At 43.5% G+C, this 21,247-nt stretch overlaps 1 protein-coding gene across 1 annotated transcript in view; it reads left to right on the forward strand.

The window, feature by feature from the left end:
- dip2a (disco-interacting protein 2 homolog A) overlaps nucleotides 1-21,247 on the forward strand; it is a 299,931-nt gene that overhangs the window by 90,767 nt on the left and 187,917 nt on the right. Inside the window, exons 5-6 of the mRNA XM_065019803.1 lie at nucleotides 6,023-6,250; nucleotides 17,810-17,947. Of these exons, the coding sequence (XP_064875875.1) occupies nucleotides 6,023-6,250; nucleotides 17,810-17,947 (366 nt within the window). The remainder of the gene's footprint in view (nucleotides 1-6,022; nucleotides 6,251-17,809; nucleotides 17,948-21,247) is intronic.

The raw sequence follows: 21,247 nt of genomic DNA on the forward strand, positions 1-21,247 counted from the left end.
GGTGTTCCTTTTGTCCAAGTGGGAAAGGGTAGTGTGTAATAGAGATTGCGTCATCTGTGGATCTGTTTGGGAGATACGCGGTATGGAATGGGTCCAGGGTGTCTGGGATGATGTTGTTGTGAGCCATGTCCAGCCTTTAAAAGCATTTCATAACTACAGATGTGAGTGCTACTGGGCTGTAGTTATTTAGGCCTTGGGGTTCTTGTGCACAGGGACTATGGTGGTCTGCTTGAAACATGTAGCTATTACAGACTCAGCCAGGGAGAGGTTAAAAATGTCAGTGAAGACACTTGCCAGCTTGTCAGCGCATGCTCTGAGTACAAGTCCTGTTAATTAGTTTGGCTCTGCGGCCTTGGGAATGTTAAGGTCTTTCTCGTTTTAAGGTCTTACTGTTATCGTCTATGGAGAGTGTGATCACACATTTGTCCAGAACAGCTGGTGCTCTCATACATGGTTCAGTGTTGCTTGCCTCAAAGCGAGATTTGAATGCCTTTAGCTCGTCTGGTAGGCTTTTAGTCTGATAGTTTGCAAGCCCTGCTACATCCCATGACCGTCAGATTCGGTGTAGTAGGATTCGATCTTAGTCCTGTATTGCCGCTTTGCCTGTTTGATGGTTTGTCGGAGGGCGTAGCAGAATTTCTTATAAGCGTTAGTGTCCCGCTCATTGAAAGCGGCAGATTTAGCTCAGTGCGGATGTTTCCTGTTGTACATGGCTTCTGGTTGGGATATGTACATGCGGTCACTGTGGGGACCGTTGACGATGCACTCATTAATAAAGCCGGTGACTGACGTGGTAAACGCCTCAATGCAATTGGATGAATCCCGGAATATATTCCAGTCTGTGCTACAAAACGGTCCTCTAGCTTAGCATCCGCCTCATTGGACCACTTCCGCATTGAGCGCATCACTGGTACTTCCTGTTTGAGTTTCTGCTTGTGAGCAGGAATCAGGAGGATTGAGTCAGATTGGAGGGTGAGAGGAAGCTTTGAATGTGCCTGTGTGTGTGGAGTAAAGGTGATCTACAGTTTTTGTTCATTCTAGTTGCACAGAAATGAGGTAAAACAGAACATCCTGCTGACCGGTCCACAACAATGTACCATTGTCTAATCTTTTAGAAACTGACAGTCCTTTTCCAGATACCGCATAAATTACTGCTGAAGATGAAAACATCCTGCCAACACAGTTTAATATTTGACAGTATGGGTAGGCTACAGTATTGCTGTGCCATAAGATTCTATTTAATCTCAGAGCCTTTACCAAGGCAGGAGCTAGAAAACCCAATGATCTATTGATCATCTAAATATTGAACAACAATTGGTCTTCTGCAATGCTTGGCCAATAGTTCCACATTATAAAGAGCCTTATTAGCTTTCCATCCAATTGGCGACAGATTTTCATGCAAATATTAGAAAATCTTCAAGAAAATATGCACACTTTCTCACCATTGGGGTTTCCATCAAACTGACTGAAAAAAAATATCAGTGTGTGATGAGAGTAAACATGACATTTACTTTTCACTTTAGATTTCTCATGTACCCAATAAAAATCTAAATTTCAATATGTTTCCTTGCATTTTCAACTCTACCGATAGTTGTCACAAAACCCCCACAGACGTCAATTCAAAGTCTAATCCATTTTGTTTCAACGTAATTTCATTGAAATCACGTAGAAAAACAATGTTGATTCTACCAGTGTGCCCAATGGGACTGTTTTGTAAAATAGTGGATGTAATAAATGTATCACGAGCCACTTTAAACAATGCCACTTAAAATAATGTTTACATACCCTACATTACTCATCTCATATGTATGTACTGTACTCTATACCATCTACTGCATCTTGCCTATGCCGTTCAGCCATCGCTCATCCATCTATTTATATGTACATATTCTTATTCAAACCTTTACACTGGTGTGTATAAGGTAGTTGTGGGTGAAATTGTTAGATTACTTGTTAGATATTACTGCACTGTAGAAGCACAAGCATTTCACTACATTCGTGTTAACATCTGCTAACCATGTGTATGTGACAAATAACATGTGATTTCATGGGCCTGCTCAGGTCTTGGCACATGCGCTGTAGTTAACAGTTTGCATATACCGTGCGGGTGGGCTACCTACATAAATAAATTATTATGGATAAGAGAGAGAATATTCTTGTGTCAAATGGTTTGAAGGTAGGCCTTGAAATACATCCACGGGTACACCTCCTATTGACTCATGGTCTGAAATACATCCACGGGTACACCTCCTATTGACTCATGGTCTGAAATACATCCACGGGTACACCTCCTATTGACTCATGGTCTGAAATACATCCACGGGTACACCTCCTATTGACTCATGGTCTGAAATACATCCACGGGTACACCTCCTATTGACTCATGGTCTGAAATACATCCACGGGTACACCTCCTATTGACTCATGGTCTGAAATACATCCACGGGTACACCTCCTATTGACTCATGGTCTGAAATACATCCGCGGGTACACCTCCTATTGACTCATGATGTCAATTATTTATTTCATTTTTATTTCACCTTTATTTAACCAGGTAGGCAAGTTGAGAATAAGTTCTCATTTACAATTGTGACCTGGCCAAGATAAAGCAAAGCAGTTCGACACATACAACGACAGAGTTACACATGGAGTAAAACAAACATACAGTAGAAACAAGTCTATATACTATGTGAGCAAATGAGGTGAGATAAGGGAGGTAAAGGCAAAAAAAGGCCATGGTGGCAAAGTAAATACAATATAGCAAGTAAAACACTGGAATGGTAGATTTGCGAAGAATGTGCGAAGTAGAAATAAAAATAATGGGGTGCAAAGGAGCAAAATAAATAAATGAAATAAATACAGTAGTGAAAGAGGTAGTTGTTTGGGCTAAATTATAGGTGGGCTATGTACAGGTGCAGTAATCTGTGAGCTGCTCTGACAGTTGGTGCTTAAAGCTAGTGAGGGAGATAAGTGTTTCCAGTTTCAGAGATTTTTGTAGTTCGTTCCAGTCATTGGCAGCAGAGAACTGGAAGGAGAGGCGGCCAAAGAAATAATTGGTTTTGGGGGTGACTAGAGAGATATACCTGCTGGAGCGTGTGCTACAGGTGGGAGATGCTATGGTGACCAGCGAGCTGAGATAAGGGGGGACTTTACCTAGCAGGGTCTTGTAGATGACATGGAGCCAGTGGGTTTGGTGACGAGTATGAAGCGAGGGCCAGCCAACGAGAGCGTACAGGTCGCAATGGTGGGTAGTATATGGGGCTTTGGTGACAAAATGGATTGCACTGTGATAGACTGCATCCAATTTGTTGAGTAGGGTGTTGGAAGCTATTTTGTAAATGACATCACCAAAGTCGAGGATTGGTAGGATGGTCAATTTTACAAGGGTATGTTTGGCAGCATGAGTGAAGGATGCTTTGTTGTGAAATAGGAAGCCAATTCTAGATTTAACTTTGGATTGGAGATGTTTGATATGGGTCTGGAAGGAGAGTTTACAGTCTAACCAGACACCTAAGTATTTGTAGTTGTCCACGTATTCTAAGTCAGAGCCGTCCAGAGTAGTGATGTTGGACAGGCGGGTAGGTGCAGGTAGCGATCGGTTGAAGAGCATGCATTTAGTTTTACTTGTATTTAAGAGCAATTGGAGGCCACGGAAGGAGAGTTGTATGGCATTGAAGCTTGCCTGGAGGGTTGTTAACACAGTGTCCAAAGAAGGGCCGGAAGTATACAGAATGGTGTCGTCTGCGTAGAGGTGGATCACATAAGCTTCTAAAGTCATGACATTTTCTGGAATTTTCCAAGCTGTTTAAAGGCACAGTCAACTTAGTGTATGTAAACTAGAATGAGTAGGTGTGTCCAAACGTTTGACTGGTACTGTATATATCTGTGTATGTACACTACCGTTTGGGGTCACTTAGAAATGTCCTTGTTTTTGAAAGAAAAGCACATTTTTCCATTAAAATAACATCAAATTGATCAGAAATACAGTGTAGCCATTGTTAATGTTGTAAATGAGTATTGTAGCAGGAAATGGCAGATGGACTTTCTAAATAGGCGAACAGAGGCCCATTATCAGCAACCATCACTTCTGTGTTCCAATGGCACGTTGTGTTAGCTAATCCAAGTTGATAATTTTAAAAGGCTAATTGATCATTTAGAAAACCTGTTTGCAATTATGTTGTTAGCACAGCTGGAAACTGTTGTTCTGATTAAAGAAGCAATAAAACTGGCCGTCTTTAGACTAGTTGAGTATCTGGAGCATCAGCATTTGTGGGTTTGATTACAGGCTCAAAATGACCAGAAACAGTCCTTTCTTCTGAAACTCGTCAGTCTATTCTTGTTTTGAGAAAATGAAGGCTATTCCATGCGAGAAATTGCCAAAAAACTGAAGATCTCATACAACATTGTGTACTACTCACCGAACAGCGCAAACTGGCTATAACCAGAATAGAAAGTGGGAGGCCCCGGTGCACAACTGAGCAAGATGACAAGTACATTAGTGTCTAGTTTGAGAAACAGATGCCTCAAGTCCTCAACTGACAGCTTCATTAAATCGTACCCGCAAAACACCGATCTCAACGTCAACAGAGGTGACTCCAGGATGCTGGCCCTCTAGGCAGAGTTCCTCTGTCTAGTGTCTGTTACTTTGCCCATCTTTAATCTTTGATTTTTTTGGCCAGTTTGAGACATGGCCTTTTCTTTGCATCTCTGCCGGACAATTACATTGATGGAAGCTACAGTCTGCACTGTTAAAGCTGATCTTCCTCCGCCAAAAATGGTAAAAAGACCAGGGAGGTTTTCCATTGCCTCACAAAGAAGGGCACCTATTGGTAGATGAGTAAAAACATGATCAACAATCAACTAGACGTTGCTTAATGGATTACAAAAATAATAATGGGGAAATGATTGTATTGTCCAGGTGTGCAAAGCTCTTAGACTTACTCAGAAAGACTCACAGCGGTCATCAACGCTTTAAGGTATTGACGTCATCGACGTTTTAAGGTATTGACTCGGGTGTGAATACTTATAAAGATGAGATTCATGCATTTCATTTTCAATAAAAACATGTTTTCACTTTTGTCATTAAAGGGTATTGTGTGTAGTTGGGTGATACACTTAAACAAACTCTATTTTGAATTCAGGCTGAATGTGGAATAAGTCAAGGTGTGGGAATACCTTTTACCACTTTTGAATCTGTAGCCTAATAAACTGCATGCTTTCCCGAGTCGTAGTGGGAGGACCACACACCATATCACGTGACTGCAAGTTAACTTGTTATATACATTTTTGCACATGAAGGTGTTTCCCACCGCCATTTCTCGTGTAATTAATTGTACAGACTAAAAAAGATCCCACCATGTCTGCATTTATAAAATGATTCCGAAACGTCCTGTCGTGATTTGTTTTTATACGCTACGGCCTCTATACATTGTTCCCATGCATAATATATAGATAGATGTGATCCTCTGTTTCTTCCTCCAACTCAGAGCCTAGTTTCTTTTCAAGGTCCTGCCTTTCTAGGGAGTTTTTCCTAGCCACCATGCTTCTACATCTGCATTTCTTGCTGATTGGTGTTTTAGGATGAGTTTCTGTATAGCAGTTTGTGGCAACTGCTGATGTAAAAAGGGCTTTAAATAAATTATATTGATATACAAATGTAAACAAAGTTTGAAATTATTATGTTTTGGTCAAATATTATATCCGTTTAGGCTTCTTGCAGTCAATTTGCAGTCTACAAATGATTTGTAAGCATGTACGGGCCCCGAACATCCGCTCAAGAAAAATTCGACCCGTGGCTTAATCTAGTTGATGATCCCTGCCCTACGGGTTTCAGCCTTGAGTCTGTCTCGTCCCCTAGTCTCCACCCTTCCAAGGCATGAGTTGGTTGCATAATAATGAAATAACCCTATGGGCCCAGTTCACAAGTAGGGAATAGGGTGCCATTTGGAACGCACAATGGTACTTCCTGTCTCTGTCTGCTGTGAACCTGCCTCCCTGCCTGTTTTGACCTCTGACCTCACAGACACGTCCTCGGCATCAGAAGACGAGGGTTCACTGCGTCGTGCGGGCCGGATGGTGTCCTCCACGCCGTACCAGAACCACCCGGCGCCGAACGTAGAACACTGGTTTAACAGAGTCATCCAGGGCTCCTCCACCTCCTCCTCTGCATCCTCCACCTCATCCCATCCTGGAGGGAGTGTCCACGCTACTGCCGCCGTGCTGGCTGACCTCATGGCATACACCCAGATAGGTAAAACATCTTTACCTAACCACACCTAACTACACCCAGATATCCCATTCATTCTGACTCGGTCCTTTTAGGCTTGTTCACCACACAGCAAGGCCCTAAAACCCTGAGGACATCCAACTACTGTAGACACAGTGCATTTGGAAAGTAGTCAGACCCTTTGACTTTTTCCACATTTTGTTAAATTACAGCCTTATTCTAAAAATCTTCCTCATCAATCTACACACAATATCCCATAATGACAAAGCGAAAACTGTTTTTTAGAACAGAAATAACTTATTTACATAAGTATTCAGACCCTTTGCTATGAGACTCTAAATTGAGCTCAGGTGCATCCTGTTTCCAATGATCATCCTTCAGATGTTTCTACATCTTGATTGGAGTCCACCTGTGGTAAATTCAATTGATTGAACATGATTTGGAAAGGCACACACCTGTCTATATAAGGTCCCACAGTTGACAGTGCATGTCAGAGCAAAAACCAAGCCATGAGGTCGAAGGAATTGTCCGTAGAGCTCAGAGACAGGATTGTGTCGAGGCACAGATCTGAGGAAAGGTACCAAAACATTTCTGCAGCATTGAAGGTCCCCAAGAACACAGTGACCTCCATCATTCTGTTAAAACGGAAAATGCTTTTATAACCTCTTTTCAATAAGTAATTGAGACCAAAAGCTCAAGAGAAGTTTAAAGTGTTTAATACCAAGGATAGTCAGCTGAGTGCATCCATTTAGGAAAGATCACATATTATATACTTCCCTTAATACTCACAGTACACCTCAAACCTCCCCAGCTATACATTTTATGACCCCACTGACTTTCCCCCCTTTCCCCTGTGGAATGTCCATGCTCCTCTCTTCGTTTAGCCAGATGTCAGAATCACACCCCGCCATCTTCTGGGCCTGACCCTGCTGTCTGATGCTAGACAATTTCCTCTTCTCTGATTAGGTCAACCTTTCTAAATTAGGATACACACAGTTTCATGACCTAAACTCCATTAATACTCAGTGATCATTTACTAAACAGGATACAAACAAACTTGAAACATGTTACATTTGAACATAATCCATCAGTCCCCCCTATTAAACCATAAACACTTATTATTGTTTAATATCACTAAACAATCATTCAACTACCGGCTGTAGACCTTCTTCTTTGGTTTTCTCCAGAACTGAGAGTGATAGAAGACTTAATAGAGAAAATAGTTAAAACAATCCTATTCTCTACTGATTATCATAAGCATCTATGTAGATACATTTATAAACTAAATCTCTGACCACAGCTTGAGGGACCCGACCGACACAATCTCCTGCTACCCCTGAACCCTATGCCCACTGATATGCTTTTCTGTTAAGGTCCACAAAAAGTAGGGCTCTAAATGTCCCCATTATGCTTTTCCTCAGTCTTCCATCAAGGGCTTACAGGATCACGAGATGTTTTTCAGCCAAGTCCTCCTCACTGCGTTCACCTCCTAAAGCGACTAAAGCTCCCCTAAAGACGTGAGCCATAGCCTGAATCAATTTCACCAGCTCTCGTGGAAGAGCTGCACTATAGATGCGTTTCAACAAAGCTTTTACTATGTGGAATCCTCACAATGCCCCCGGAACTCCTCCGCCATCACTGCCCATGCTGCATATTTGTATAGTCCATGCTGTTCCTACAGCACCTCCCACTACCTTAAGTCTCTCTTGTTATTGTACTCCCAAGGTAACAGCAGTAAGTATTGTTACAACTTTAACTCGGTTAGTGGCTTTCATCACCTGCTTTACCGTTAGATCTATGATTGAGTTTGTGAGATATTCTCATTTTCCCAGTCTTCTCCTAATGTTTTCCTGACCATCTTATCTATTGCCTCGCTGTGTTGTGCTACAGTAGGGACTGGCGGGGTAATAATTACCATTACTCAGATGTGGATCACATCTCTCATCCCACTGCCTTCCCATCCCCCACCCCCCTGTGAAAACCCTGTGTGTGACAGGTTTTAGGACCTAAGCGTTGTTTTTCCACAATCCCTCTACAAATCCCTGTTAACTGTGTCTTGGTCCCAGTTCTCTGGGAGGTAATGGATGCTCTTTGATATGGAGGAGAGAGCAGTGGGATTGAGGGAGTGTCCAGCTCTACATATCTCTGGGTCACATGCTTCCTGATGGTCCTCGGCAACAGATGGGCTGCTACTGCAAGCGTTTTCTCTGGGAATACAGCTTCCTGTATACATGGGTCTGTGGCAACCCTCTCCATGGTTGTTCCCTCATCAGTAAAACCTTCTCCATATGTGGCTATTAAAGTCTGAAATGATAAGACTATTTTAGCGATGCTTATGATCACCATCCTAGAGTCTTCCATGTTGAGCTTATCCTTCCACTCTGCACAGACTACTGTCTTTCTCACACTACGCACGATTCCCTGTAAAACTCTACACAGTGGAGTGAGACTCATTAGAGAATGATACATCACCCATGTTCTTAATTCATAGGCAAGGCAGTCATCACCCATGTTGTTAATTCATAGGCAAGGCATTCATCACCCATGTTGTTAATTCATAGGCAAGGCATTCATCACCCATGTTGTTAATTCATAGGCAAGGCATTCATCACCCATGTTGTTAATTCATAGGCAAGGCATTCATCACCCATGTTGTTAATTCATAGGCAAGGCATTCATCACCCATGTTGTTAATTCATAGGCAAGGCATTCATCTGCCTCCGTCACATGTATTCCTCTATTTCCTGTCCCTGTGAAGACTATGGCCTTGGTATTAGGGATACCCTGGCGAGGGCTTACATGGGTTACTCCCACGTCCGACACCAACACTCCATAGGAATGTCCTGTACTTCCTCTACTCTGCCACAGACACAGGCGGATATTTGTCTCATGAACGTCTCTGGAGAGACCTGAAAATAGCTGTGCAGCGAGGCTCCCCATCGAACCTGACAGATCTTGAGAGGACCTGCAGAGAATAATGGAAGAAACTCTCCAAATACAGGTGTGCCAAGCTTGTAGCGTCATACCCAAAAGAAGACTCAAGGCTGTAATCGTTGCCAAAGGTGCTTCAACAAAGAATTGAGTAAAGGTTCTGAATGTAAATGTTTCTAAAACCTTTTTTTTTTTTTTTCAATCAATCAATCTACATACAATACCCCATAATGGCGAAGGAAAAAAATAATGTTTAGAATAAGGCTGTAACATAAACTATGGAAAAAGTCAAGTCTGAATACTTTCCAAAATGCACTGTAGGATAGATAGAATATAACATTGATTCATTTAACTACTTTTTTTTGAGGAACCACTAATGATTAAGTTATGGGGGTGATTGGTAGCTGTCATGGTTACTTGCAGGAAGTCACCATAATACTGTGTCTAGAGGAGGGCCAAGGTGACCTGCTCCTGTGTCTAGAGGAGGGCCAAGGTGACCTGCTCCTGTGTCTAGAGGAGGGCCAAGGTGACCTGCTCCTGTGTCTAGAGGAGAGCCAAGGTGACCTGCTCCTGTGTCTAGAGGAGGGCCAAGGTGACCTGCTCTGCTCCTGTGTCTAGAGGAGGGCCAAGGTGACCTGCCCTGCTCCTGTGTCTAGAGGAGGGCCAAGGTGACCTGCTCTGCTCCTGTGTCTAGAGGAGGGCCAAGGTGACCTGCCCTGCTCCTGTGTCTAGAGGAGGGCCAAGGTGACCTGCCCTGCTCCTGTATCTAGAGGAGGGCCAAGGTGACCTGCCCTGCTCCTGTGTCTAGAGGAGGGCCAAGGTGACCTGCCCTGCTCCTGTATCTAGAGGAGGGCCAACTACACCACCACATATTAATACCAGTGGTCCTAAATAGAAAGAGTGATGGAGAGAGAGAAATGATTTCATTCTCATTTATTCTCATTTATTGTAACTACAGACTCTGACAGAGAAGTTATCACATCCTGTATTTCAATCAGATTGTATTCTGCTAGAGGTTTACAATGTTGGCTATTATGTGGTTCAGAGCCTGACCTCTCTTGGCTCCCCCTCCTCAATCACTGACCTCTTCCCCAGTGAGGGTCTTCCCCTGTTGTCACCCTGCCTCTCCCTGTCTTCTGCCACCCAGTACATGCTGGTCTTCCAAGTCCTCCTCCTCTACTACACCCCTCCTCCACATAGATACAAAGCTCTTAGTTCAACAAGAGACACTGTAGAAAATTAAACCACCTTGGCTCTGGTTAAACCTACGGCCGGCCGCTCATTAGGTAATGTCTAAACCAAACTTATTTGAGAAGTCATTACTTTATTATATTGCTCAACATTTTCTTAACATTTGTCATAGTTAGTTGAAGCAATACATTTGTATCTGCTCTCGTCCGACTAAGGCTGCATATTTTCAGTCATTTTCTTCAAATCTGTAAAGTTATGAAGCCACACCCATTTACTGAAGATTTGCATTATGGGCCCAGAAAGCATGGAAATAGTGATGGTTATTATGAGTATTGAAACAGAGAGACACAGACAAGTGACAGGACTCGTTACCATGGTAACCCCCCACCCTTAAAGGGGCAGGTGAACATTTTTGTCTATAATATATTTGTTCAAAGATTGAAGGCACAAAAAATGAAATGAATTGATCAATATACCACATTACTTCTTGCTAATACAAAGCTTGATCATCTGTTTTTTTTAAAATATTTTTTTATTTATGTAATTATGGGGGGAAATTATTTTGTCTGTTAAAAAAATCTGAGTATCTGGTAGATTTTTTAAATCTACCTGCCACAGTGCCTGGTGTACCAAAAATAACATTTTAGGCCCTGGCTGTTGTTGGTGTGCAGCTGTTGTTCATGTGTACAGACCTCAATGAACATATACAGTGGGGCAAAAAAGTATTTAGTCAGCCACCAATTGTGCAAGTTCTCCCACTTAAAAAGATGAGATAGGCCTGTAATTTTCATCATAGCTACACTTCAACTATGACAGACAAAATTAGAAAAAAAAATCCAGAAAATCACATTGTAGGATTTTTAATGAATTTATTTGCAAATTATGGTGGAAAATAAGTATTTGGTCAATAACAAAAGTTTATCTCAATACTTTGTTATATACCCTTTGTTGGCAATGACAGAGGTCAAACATTTTCTGTAAGTCTTCACAAGGTTTTCACACACTGTTGCTGGTATTTTGGCCCATTCCTCCATGCAGATCTCCTCTAGAGCAGTGATGTTTTGGGGCTGTTGCTGGGCAACACAGACTTTCAACTCCCTCTAAAGATTTTCTATGGAGTTTGAGATCTGGAGACTGGCTAGGCCACTCCAGGACCTTGAAATGCTTCTTACGAAGCCACTCCTTCGTTGCCCGGGCGGTGTGTTTGGGATCATTGTCATGCTGAAAGACCCAGCCACGTTTCATCTTCAATGCCCTTGCTGATGGAAGGAGGTTTTCCCTTTGCAGAAAAACAGCCCCAAAGCATGATGTTTCCACCCCCATGCTTCACAGTAGGTATGGTGTTCTTTGGATGCAACTCAGCATTCTTTGTCCTCCAAACACGACGAGTTGAGTTTTTACCAAAATTATATTTTGGTTTCATCTGACCATATGACATTCTCCCAATCTTCTTCTGGATCATCCAAATGCTCTCTAGCAAACTTCAGACGGGCCTGGACATGTACTGGCTTAAGCAGGGGGAAACATCTGGCACTGCAGGATTTGAGTCCCTGGCGGCATAGTGTGTTACTGATGGTAGGCTTTGTTACTTTGGTCCCAGCTCTCTGCAGGTCATTCACTAGGTCCCCCCGTGTGGTTCTGGGATTTTTGCTCACCGTTCTTGTGATAATTTTGACCCCACGGGGTGAGATCTTGCGTGGATCCCCAGATCGAGGGTGATTATCAGTGGTCTTGTATGTCTTCCATTTCCTAATAATTGCTCCCACAGTTGATTTCTTCAAACCTATTGCAGATTCAGTCTTCCCAGCCTGGTGCAGGTCTACAATTTTGTTTCTGGTGTCCTTTGACAGCTCTTTGGTCTTGGCCATAGTGGAGTTTGGAGTGTGACTGTTTGAGGTTGTGGACAGGTGTCTTTTATACTGATAACAAGTTCAAACGGGTGCCATTAATACAGGTAACGAGTGGAGGACAGAGGAGCCTCTTAAAGAAGTTACAGGTCTGTGAGAGCCAGAAATCTTGCTTGTTTGTAGGTGACCAAATACTTTTTTTTCACCATAATTTGCAAATAAATTCATTAAAAATCCTACAATGTGATTTTCTGGATTTTTTTTCTCTCCATTTTGTCTGTCATAGTTGAAGTGTACCTATGATGAAAATACAGGCCTCTCATCTTTTTAAGTGGGAGAACTTGCACAATTGGCGGCTGACTAAATACTTTTTTGCCCCACTGTAGATAATAGCTAGCTGCTGAGTACAGACCTCTAGGAACGTATAGATAATAGCTGGAATTAGCCACACGTAGTGAAACATCTGTCCAGTTTGACAGACGTGTTGTTAGGCTACATATCTACTGGTGAGAGACCAATATAATTTCAGTTGTTCAAGTATTGCACTATGTCCACATCCTTCTGGATGAGCTGAATGATAACAGGGATTGGCTGCTAGGTTGGACCTCCAGCCAATGTGTTCCTGAGCTTGTTGCTAGAACATAAATAACTACTAGCTTCCCAATTCATTTACTAAAGGACTTTAGTGGGATAATCAATTGGATCTGATTACAGTGGTAGTTATGTTAGATTTTACTGCACGGTCAGAACTAGAAGCACAAGCATTTCACTACACTCGCATTAACATCTGCTAACCATGTGTATGTGAACAATAAAAATTTGAATTGATGAAATAACCAAATAAATATATATTTGTGTTTATTTTCCCTCATTAAAAACACTCTTATATCTGTCAAGGTTGGAACTGTTGCTGTTCAAATACAATAAATCAGTTTTTATTCTGAACTGGAATAAACTGATTGATCACATCACACAGATGTAGACCAGAAAACACACACAGTCCTGATGAGAGGTCTGTGGCTGGTTGAAGTTTTCAACAAACATGTCTATTCTGGGTTTAGGTTTTGGCAGTGCAACCCTGAGGTCATGCTCAGCATGGAGTCTGTTTCTGTACTTGTTTTTTAAACTGGACCAGAACATCTACTGATTTCTCAGTCAGGCAGGAGACCACTTCCTGCTGTAGATGAGCTACCCAGAACTGTGAGAGTGTTTGCCTTCAAAAGCTTCAACCCATAATAAAAATGATTACTCGTATTTTAACCGCAACAGTTCCAACCTTGACTGATTTTCAACAGTAAGTTCTAGTGAGATGTGCAGTAGGCCTCAATTTCCACAGTAAAATGTGCAGTAGGCCTGATCATTTGTAGTGAGATGTGCAGTCGGCCCGATCATTTCTACAGTGAGATGTGCAGTCGGCCCGATCATTTCTACAGTGAGATGTGCAGTAGGCCTCAATTTCCACAGTAAAATGTGCAGTAGGCCTGATCATTTGTAGTGAGATGTGCAGTCGGCCCCATCATTTCTACAGTGAGATGTGCAGTCGGCCCGATCATTTCTACAGTGAGATGTGCAGTCGGCCCGATCATTTGTAGTGAGATGTGCAGTCGGCCCGATCATTTCTACAGTGAGATGTGCAGTCGGCCCGATCATTTCTACAGTGAGATGTGCAGTCGGCCCGATCATTTCTATAGTGAGATGTGCAGTCGGCCCGATCATTTCTACAGTGAGATGTGCAGTCGGCCCGATCATTTCTACAGTGAGATGTGCAGTCGGCCCGATCATTTCTACAGTGAGATGTGCAGTCGGCCCGATCATTTCTATAGTGAGAGGTGCAGTTACTGAGGGTTGCACAATCCGTAGCTAGCTACCTTGCTTTGGCTAATGTTTGTTAGCTAGCTAGCTATTAGATGTGTAAGGGAATTGCTTGAAAGAAACTCACATCGACTACTAAGAGAGATGGTACTCCATTATTTCTGCTTTCAAGTATCATCATCACCTATTATAAAATTACAACAGTGCCTTGCTAGCTGACTCGTTTCCTGAAAGAAGTTCCTGGGTTTACCGTCATGGTGTGGATGTTTGGTCAGAACGTTTCGTTTGAATTTGTTCGTTTTGAGAGACTGATTAATAATCACTTCAATCAATCAAATGTATTTATAAAGCCCTTACATCAGCTGATATCACAAAGTGCTGTACAGAATCTCAGCCTAAAACCCCAAACAGCAAGGTGGGGGTTTCCTCGCCTAGGTGGCTAGGAAAAACTCCCTAGAAAGGCCAGAACCGAGGAAGAAACCTAGAGAGGGACCAGGCTATGAGGGGTGGCCAGTCCTCTTCTAGCTGTGCCGGGTAGATAGGGACCAGGCTATGATGGGTGGCCAGTCCTCTTCTGGCTGTGCCGGGTGGAGATTATAACAGAACATGGCCAAGATGTTCAAATGTTCATAAATGACCAGCATGGTCGAATAATAATAAGGCAGAACAGTTGAAACTGGAGAAAGTCTACCGCTCCTGCTGTCTCTAGAGAGTTGAAAACAGCAGGTCTGGGACAGGTAGCACATCCGGTGAACAGGTCAGGGTTCCGTTATCACAGGCAGAACAGTTGAACACTTCCCTGCACAACACACATTGTGGATGCTCCTCGTTAATTCTCACGTGTGTATGAAACCAGGAGAGAAACTGATCGCTGTATGAGCTCAGTCAGAACTTGTGGCTAGCTTGAGTCCGTTTGCTGACAGCTGTGAGTGATGGCGAGTGGGAATTACAAGTCAGTGGCTGACAGCTGCATCTGCTGGTGAACAACAGTGCTGCAGCGTGTGGGATCTTCAATAAAACTGCCCCCCAAATATCTGGTAAACCGCAAAGCACACAGGCATCTCTCCCACTCGCGCACAGGCATCTCTCCCACTCGCGCACAGGCATCTCTCCCACTCGCGCACAGGCATCTCTCCCACTCGCGCACAGGCATCTCTCCCACTCGCGCACAGGCATCTCTCCCACTCGCGCACAGGCATCTCTCCCACTCGCGCACAGGCATCTCTCCCACTCGCGCACAGGCATCTCTCCCACTCGCGCACAGGCATCTCTCCCACTCGCGCACAGGCATCTCTCCCACTCGCGCAGCAGCCAAACTGAGCACAGACACAGCTTCTAAGCAGAGTGTGCACTGAACAGAGAGTTGCGCAGTTGCGCTTGGCCAAATCAATTCCACTAATGAACGAAATAATTATACATTTACTCAGACATGTCGTGACCCTTAACAGGTCCTCGATGTTAAGAAAGGCTGATCTAAGGAAACGCCAAGTAATTTAGTCTCAGCTGAGGTCTAGAACTTAAGGATTGATTTGTACCAAATGCAAAGCTCTTAGTTTTAGACATGTTCAGTTTTGGAGATGGCCACCCATTCCAAAACCGACTGCAACTGGGTTTCAGTGACATCATTAACTGTGGTTGCTGGTGCGTATATGGTTGAATCATCAGCATACATGCACACACAGGCTTTGTTTAATGCCAGTGGCAGGTCATTGGTAAAAATAGAAAAGACCACAGGGCCTAAAGAGCGGCCCTGCAGTACACCACACTTTACATGTTTAACATTAGAGAAGCTAAAATTGAAGAAAACCCTCTGTTCTATTAGGTATCTCTCAATCCAACATACGTTTTCTCAACAACCATTTATGGTCAATAATATTACAGGCTGCACTGAAATCTAACAGTACAGCTCCCACAATCTTATTATCATCAATTTCATTCAACCAATCATCAGTCATTTGTGTCGGTGCAGTACATGTTGAGTGCCCTTCTCTATAAGCATGCTGAAAGTCTGTTCATTTGTTTAAAGGAAAAGCATTGTATTTGGTCGAACACCATTTTTTCCAACAGTTTTCTAAGAGCTGGAAGCAAGGTGATAGGTCTGCTGTTAGAACCAGTAAAGTACATGTTGAGTGCAGCTTTCCATCTAAGTTGCCAGGAGATTTGTCATTATTGATCGATAACAATCATTTGTCCACCTCTCCCACACTAACTTTACAAAACTGTAACTTCCAATGGTTTTCTTTCATTAGTTTAAAAATATATATAAATACGATGACTCGCTGTTTGTTGGCATTTCCTGCCTAAAGCTGCCCACTTTGCCAATGAGGTAATCCTTAAAATAAATGGTCAGACATGACCATCGAGTCTAGAATACTGGCTTCAGTGAATCCTGTTCCATCTAGTCCAGAACTCTGGCTTCAGTTAATCCTGTTCCATCTAGTCTAGAATACTGACTTCAGTTAATCCTGTTCCATCTAGTCTAGAATACTGGCTTCAGTTAATCCTGTTCCATCTAGAATAATGGCTTCAGTTAATCCTGTTCCATCTAGTCCAGAACTCTGGCTTCAGTTAATCCTGTTCCATCTAGTCTAGAATACTGGCTTCAGTTAATCCTGTTCCATCTAGTCTAGAATACTGGCTTCAGTTAATCCTGTTCCATCTAGTCTAGAATACTGGTTTCAGTTAATCCTGTTCCATCTAGTCTAGAATACTGGCTTCAGTTAATCCTGTTCCAACTACATTTACATTTTACATTTAAGTCATTTAGCAGACGCTCTTATCCAGAGCGACTTACAAATTGGTGCTTTCACCTTATGACATCCAGTGGAACAGCCACTTTACAATAGTGCATCTAAATATTTTAAGGGGGTGAGAAGGATTACTTTATCCTATCCTAGGTATTCCTTAAAGAGGTGGGGTTTCAGGTGTCTCCGGAAGGTGGTGATTGACTCCGCTGTCCTGGCGTCGTGAGGAAGTTTGTTCCACCATTGGGGGGCCAGAGCAGCGAACAGTTTTAACTGGGCTGAGCGGGAACTGTACTTCCTCAGTGGTAGGGAGGCGAGCAGGCCAGAGGTGGATGAACGCAGTGCCCTTGTTTGGGTGTAGGGCCTGATCAGAGCCTGGAGGTACTGAGGTGCCGTTCCCCTCACAGCTCCGTAGGCAAGCACCATGGTCTTGTAGCGGATGCGAGCTTCAACTGGAAGCCAGTGGAGAGAGCGGAGGAGCGGGGTGACGTGAGAGAACTTGGGAAGGTTGAACACCAGACGGGCTGCGGCGTTCTGGATGAGTTGTAGGGGTTTAATGGCACAGGCAGGGAGCCCAGCCAACAGCGAGTTGCAGTAATCCAGACGGGAGATGACAAGTGCCTGGATTAGGACCTGCGCCGCTTCCTGTGTGAGGCAGGGTCGTACTCTGCGGTATAGAATACTGGCTTCAGTTAATCCTGTTCGTCTGCTAAATGACTTAAATGTAAATGTAATGTAGTCCAGAACTCTGGCGTCAGTTAATCCTGTTCCATCTAGTCTAGAACACAGGCTTCAGTTTTTGCAGTTCCTCACCATGAAGGGGTTAGATGCCGTCTATCAACACTCAATAATACCCTTGAGAGAAATGATAGATTTGACTGTGAAGTTCTAAATATTAAGTTCTCAGCTAGTCCAGTCCTGTCAGGTCTATAGTGTTTAGGAGCGCACTAAAGTGTTGAATGACAATGTAATCCCATAATAGGCCTTAGAATTAAATCACATGAAAGTGTTTGACCCTAACTAGTCCCAGCAGCCTTTGACTTCTGACCTCCACACAGATAACCACTCCGCCCCCCCAGACGTGACTGGCCTATTGGAACACTCGCTGCATGCGGACAGAGACAGACCCCCGGTGGCGTCGGTGAAGGTGGTCCCCAGGGGGTACAACCACTCCGGCGTCATGGAAACCGCTGATGGTGAGTCCCACTGTCAACCCGGGTAGCCATGGCAACATCTGTCAATGAGAGCTCAGTAAGAGGCATATCTATCCACTCAGCAGTAACAACATCCTCCTGTAAACCTCTGCTTCACTCTACTCATGTTAACATGTGACTGATTTCATTCACTAGTGGAGAGAGAGGATTTTCATTTGAAACATGGAATGTACCTGCAGTTGATTTACAATAGTGTGCTGGGATGGGTAAGGGTCAGTTCCTGAGTTGTGATAGAGGTCATTTAGAGGGGTGACCGATGAACGGTGTCCCCGGAGACAGCTTTTGGCCTGCTATCTATCTGACTCTGATGGACCGTAAGTACGAAGGTTACAGATCCCTCGGTCTTACCGATGGTATTTATAAATGAGCTATTACCCAGCCCTGTCTGGTGTCTGTGTGCCCTCTTGTACCAGCTACAGTGTCTGTGTGCCCTCTTGTACCAGCTACAGTGTCTGTGTGCCCTGTTGTACCAGCTACAGTGTCTGTGTGCCCTGTTGTACCAGCTACAGTGTCTGTGTGCCCTGTTGTACCAGCTACAGTGTCTGTGTGCCCTGTTGTACCAGCTACAGTGTCTGTGTGCCCTGTTGTACCAGCTACAGTGTCTGTGTGCCCTGTTGTACCAGCTACAGTGTCTGTGTGCCCTGTTGTACCAGCTACAGTGTCTGTGTGCCCTGTTGTACCAGCTACAGTGTCTGGTGTCTGTGTGCCCTGTTATAGTTTGTCTGAATTTTGACTCTGATGTCGATACCAGGTTCAGTATCAAAATAGTAAATACCATCCCTATAGTCGATAGCTAACCGAAACCACGGCTAGAAAACAAGGCGTATTGGCCAACGTTACAGAATAATAAACTCAGCTACAGAAACCACGGCTAGAAAACAAGGCGTATTGGCCAACGTTACAGAATAATAAACTCAGCTACAGAAACCACGGCTAGAAAACAAGGCGTATTGGCCAACGTTACAGAATAATAAACTCAGCTACAGAAACCACGGCTAGAAAACAAGGCGTATTGGCCAACGTTACAGAATAATAAACTCAGCTACAGAAACCACGGCTAGAAAACAAGGCGTATTGGCCAACGTTACAGAATAATAAACTCAGCTACAGAAACCACGGCTAGAAAACAAGGCGTATTGGCCAACGTTACAGAATAATAAACTCAGCTACAGAAACCACGGCTAGAAAACAAGGCGTATTGGCCAACGTTACAGAATAATAAACTCAGCTACAGAAACCACGGCTAGAAAACAAGGCGTATTGGCCAACGTTACAGAATAATAAACTCAGCTACAGCTGTTCAGTCATTGGATATCTTCTGAGTTCAATGTCATCATTACATTTGACAGTTTTTCTACTTTTTTCAGATACAGACATGTATTAATTAATTATACTTTGGTATAAACAATCTAACTACATAATAAGATAATGGTAGACATTGATTTGAATGGTTAATCTCTTGATACTCTTGGAAAATCAAGATGCAGCCTTATCCACAATACAGGTGAATGCATATTTAATAGTAGTGTGTGCATACATTGTCTTATTGATGGTGTTTTAGCTGGCTTTATGGGGCTACAGATAACAAACAATCGGTTTCCCTTCCATGTAGGACCCATTTTATTGTACTGATCAGCAACATTTGCACGGAAGGAGCAATGTCTAGTTTTATAGAAGGGCACTCTGCTGATGTATAGCTCATCGTTCTGATCTATGATAGCCATCTGCCACCCAGAGGACGTTGGACAGGTGTTTGGCATTGGTCCAAGCAGATTGAATTAACATGCTACGTATTCAATGTAGGTAATAGAGAGATACATGAATCAGCATGTTCTAGAAGGTTTAGGTGGACTAGCAGTAGTTGTTGTGTGTCTTTGAACACCATGTTACTGCTGTTATATTAGAGGGGCGTGCTGCATTGAACACCATGTTACTGCTGTTATATTAGAGGGGCGTGCTGCATTGAACACCATGTTACTGCTGTTATATTAGAGGGGCGTGCTGCATTGAACACCATGTTACTGCTGTTATATTAGAGGGGCGTGCTGCATTGAACACCATGTTACTGCTGTTATATTAGAGGGGCGTGCTGCATTGAACACCATGTTACTGCTGTTATATTAGAGGGGCGAGCTGCATTGAACACCATGTTACTGCTGTTATATTAGAGGGGCGTGCTGCATTGAACACCATGTTACTGCTGTTATATTAGAGGGGCGTGCTGCATTGAACACCATGTTACTGCTGTTATATTAGAGGGGCGAGCTGCATTGAACACCATGTTACTGCTGTTATATTAGAGGGGCGTGCTGCATTGAACACCATGTTACTGCTGTTATATTAGAGGGGCGAGCTGCATTGAACACCATGTTGCTGCTGTTATATTAGAGGGCGTGCTGCATTGAACACCATGTTACTGCTGTTATATTAGAGGGGCGAGCTGCATTGAACACCATGTTACTGCTGTTATATTAGAGGGGCGAGCTGCATTGAACACCATGTTACTGCTGTTATATTAGAGGGGCGTGCTGCATTGAACACCATGTTACTGCTGTTATATTAGAGGGGCGTGCTGCATTGAACACCATGTTACTGCTGTTATATTAGAGGGGCGTGCTGCATTGAACACCATGTTACTGCTGTTATATTAGAGGGGCGTGCTGCATTGAACACCATGTTACTGCTGTTATATTAGAGGGGCGAGCTGCATTGAACACCATGTTACTGCTGTTATATTAGAGGGGCGAGCTGCATTGAACACCATGTTACTGCTGTTATATTAGAGGGGCGTGCTGCATTGAACACCATGTTACTGCTGTTAGAGGGGCGAGCTGCATTGAACACCATGTTACTGCTGTTAGAGGGGCGAGCTGCATTGAACACCATGTTACTGCTGTTATATTAGAGGGGCGAGCTGCATTGAACACCATGTTACTGCTGTTAGAGGGGCGAGCTGCATTGAACACCATGTTACTGCTGTTAGAGGGGCGAGCTGCATTGAACACCATGTTACTGCTGTTATATTAGAGGGGCGTGCTGCATTGAACACCATGTTACTGCTGTTATATTAGAGGGGCGTGCTGCATTGAACACCATGTTACTGCTGTTATATTAGAGGGGCGTGCTGCATTGAACACCATGTTACTGCTGTTATATTAGAGGGGCGAGCTGCATTGAACACCATGTTACTGCTGTTATATTAGAGGGGCGAGCTGCATTGAACACCATGTTACTGCTGTTATATTAGAGGGGCGAGCTGCATTGAACACCATGTTACTGCTG

This window comes from Oncorhynchus nerka, linkage group LG1 (genome assembly GCF_034236695.1).
Source record: "Oncorhynchus nerka isolate Pitt River linkage group LG1, Oner_Uvic_2.0, whole genome shotgun sequence".
In the NCBI taxonomy this organism is placed as follows: Eukaryota; Metazoa; Chordata; class Actinopteri; order Salmoniformes; family Salmonidae; genus Oncorhynchus; species Oncorhynchus nerka.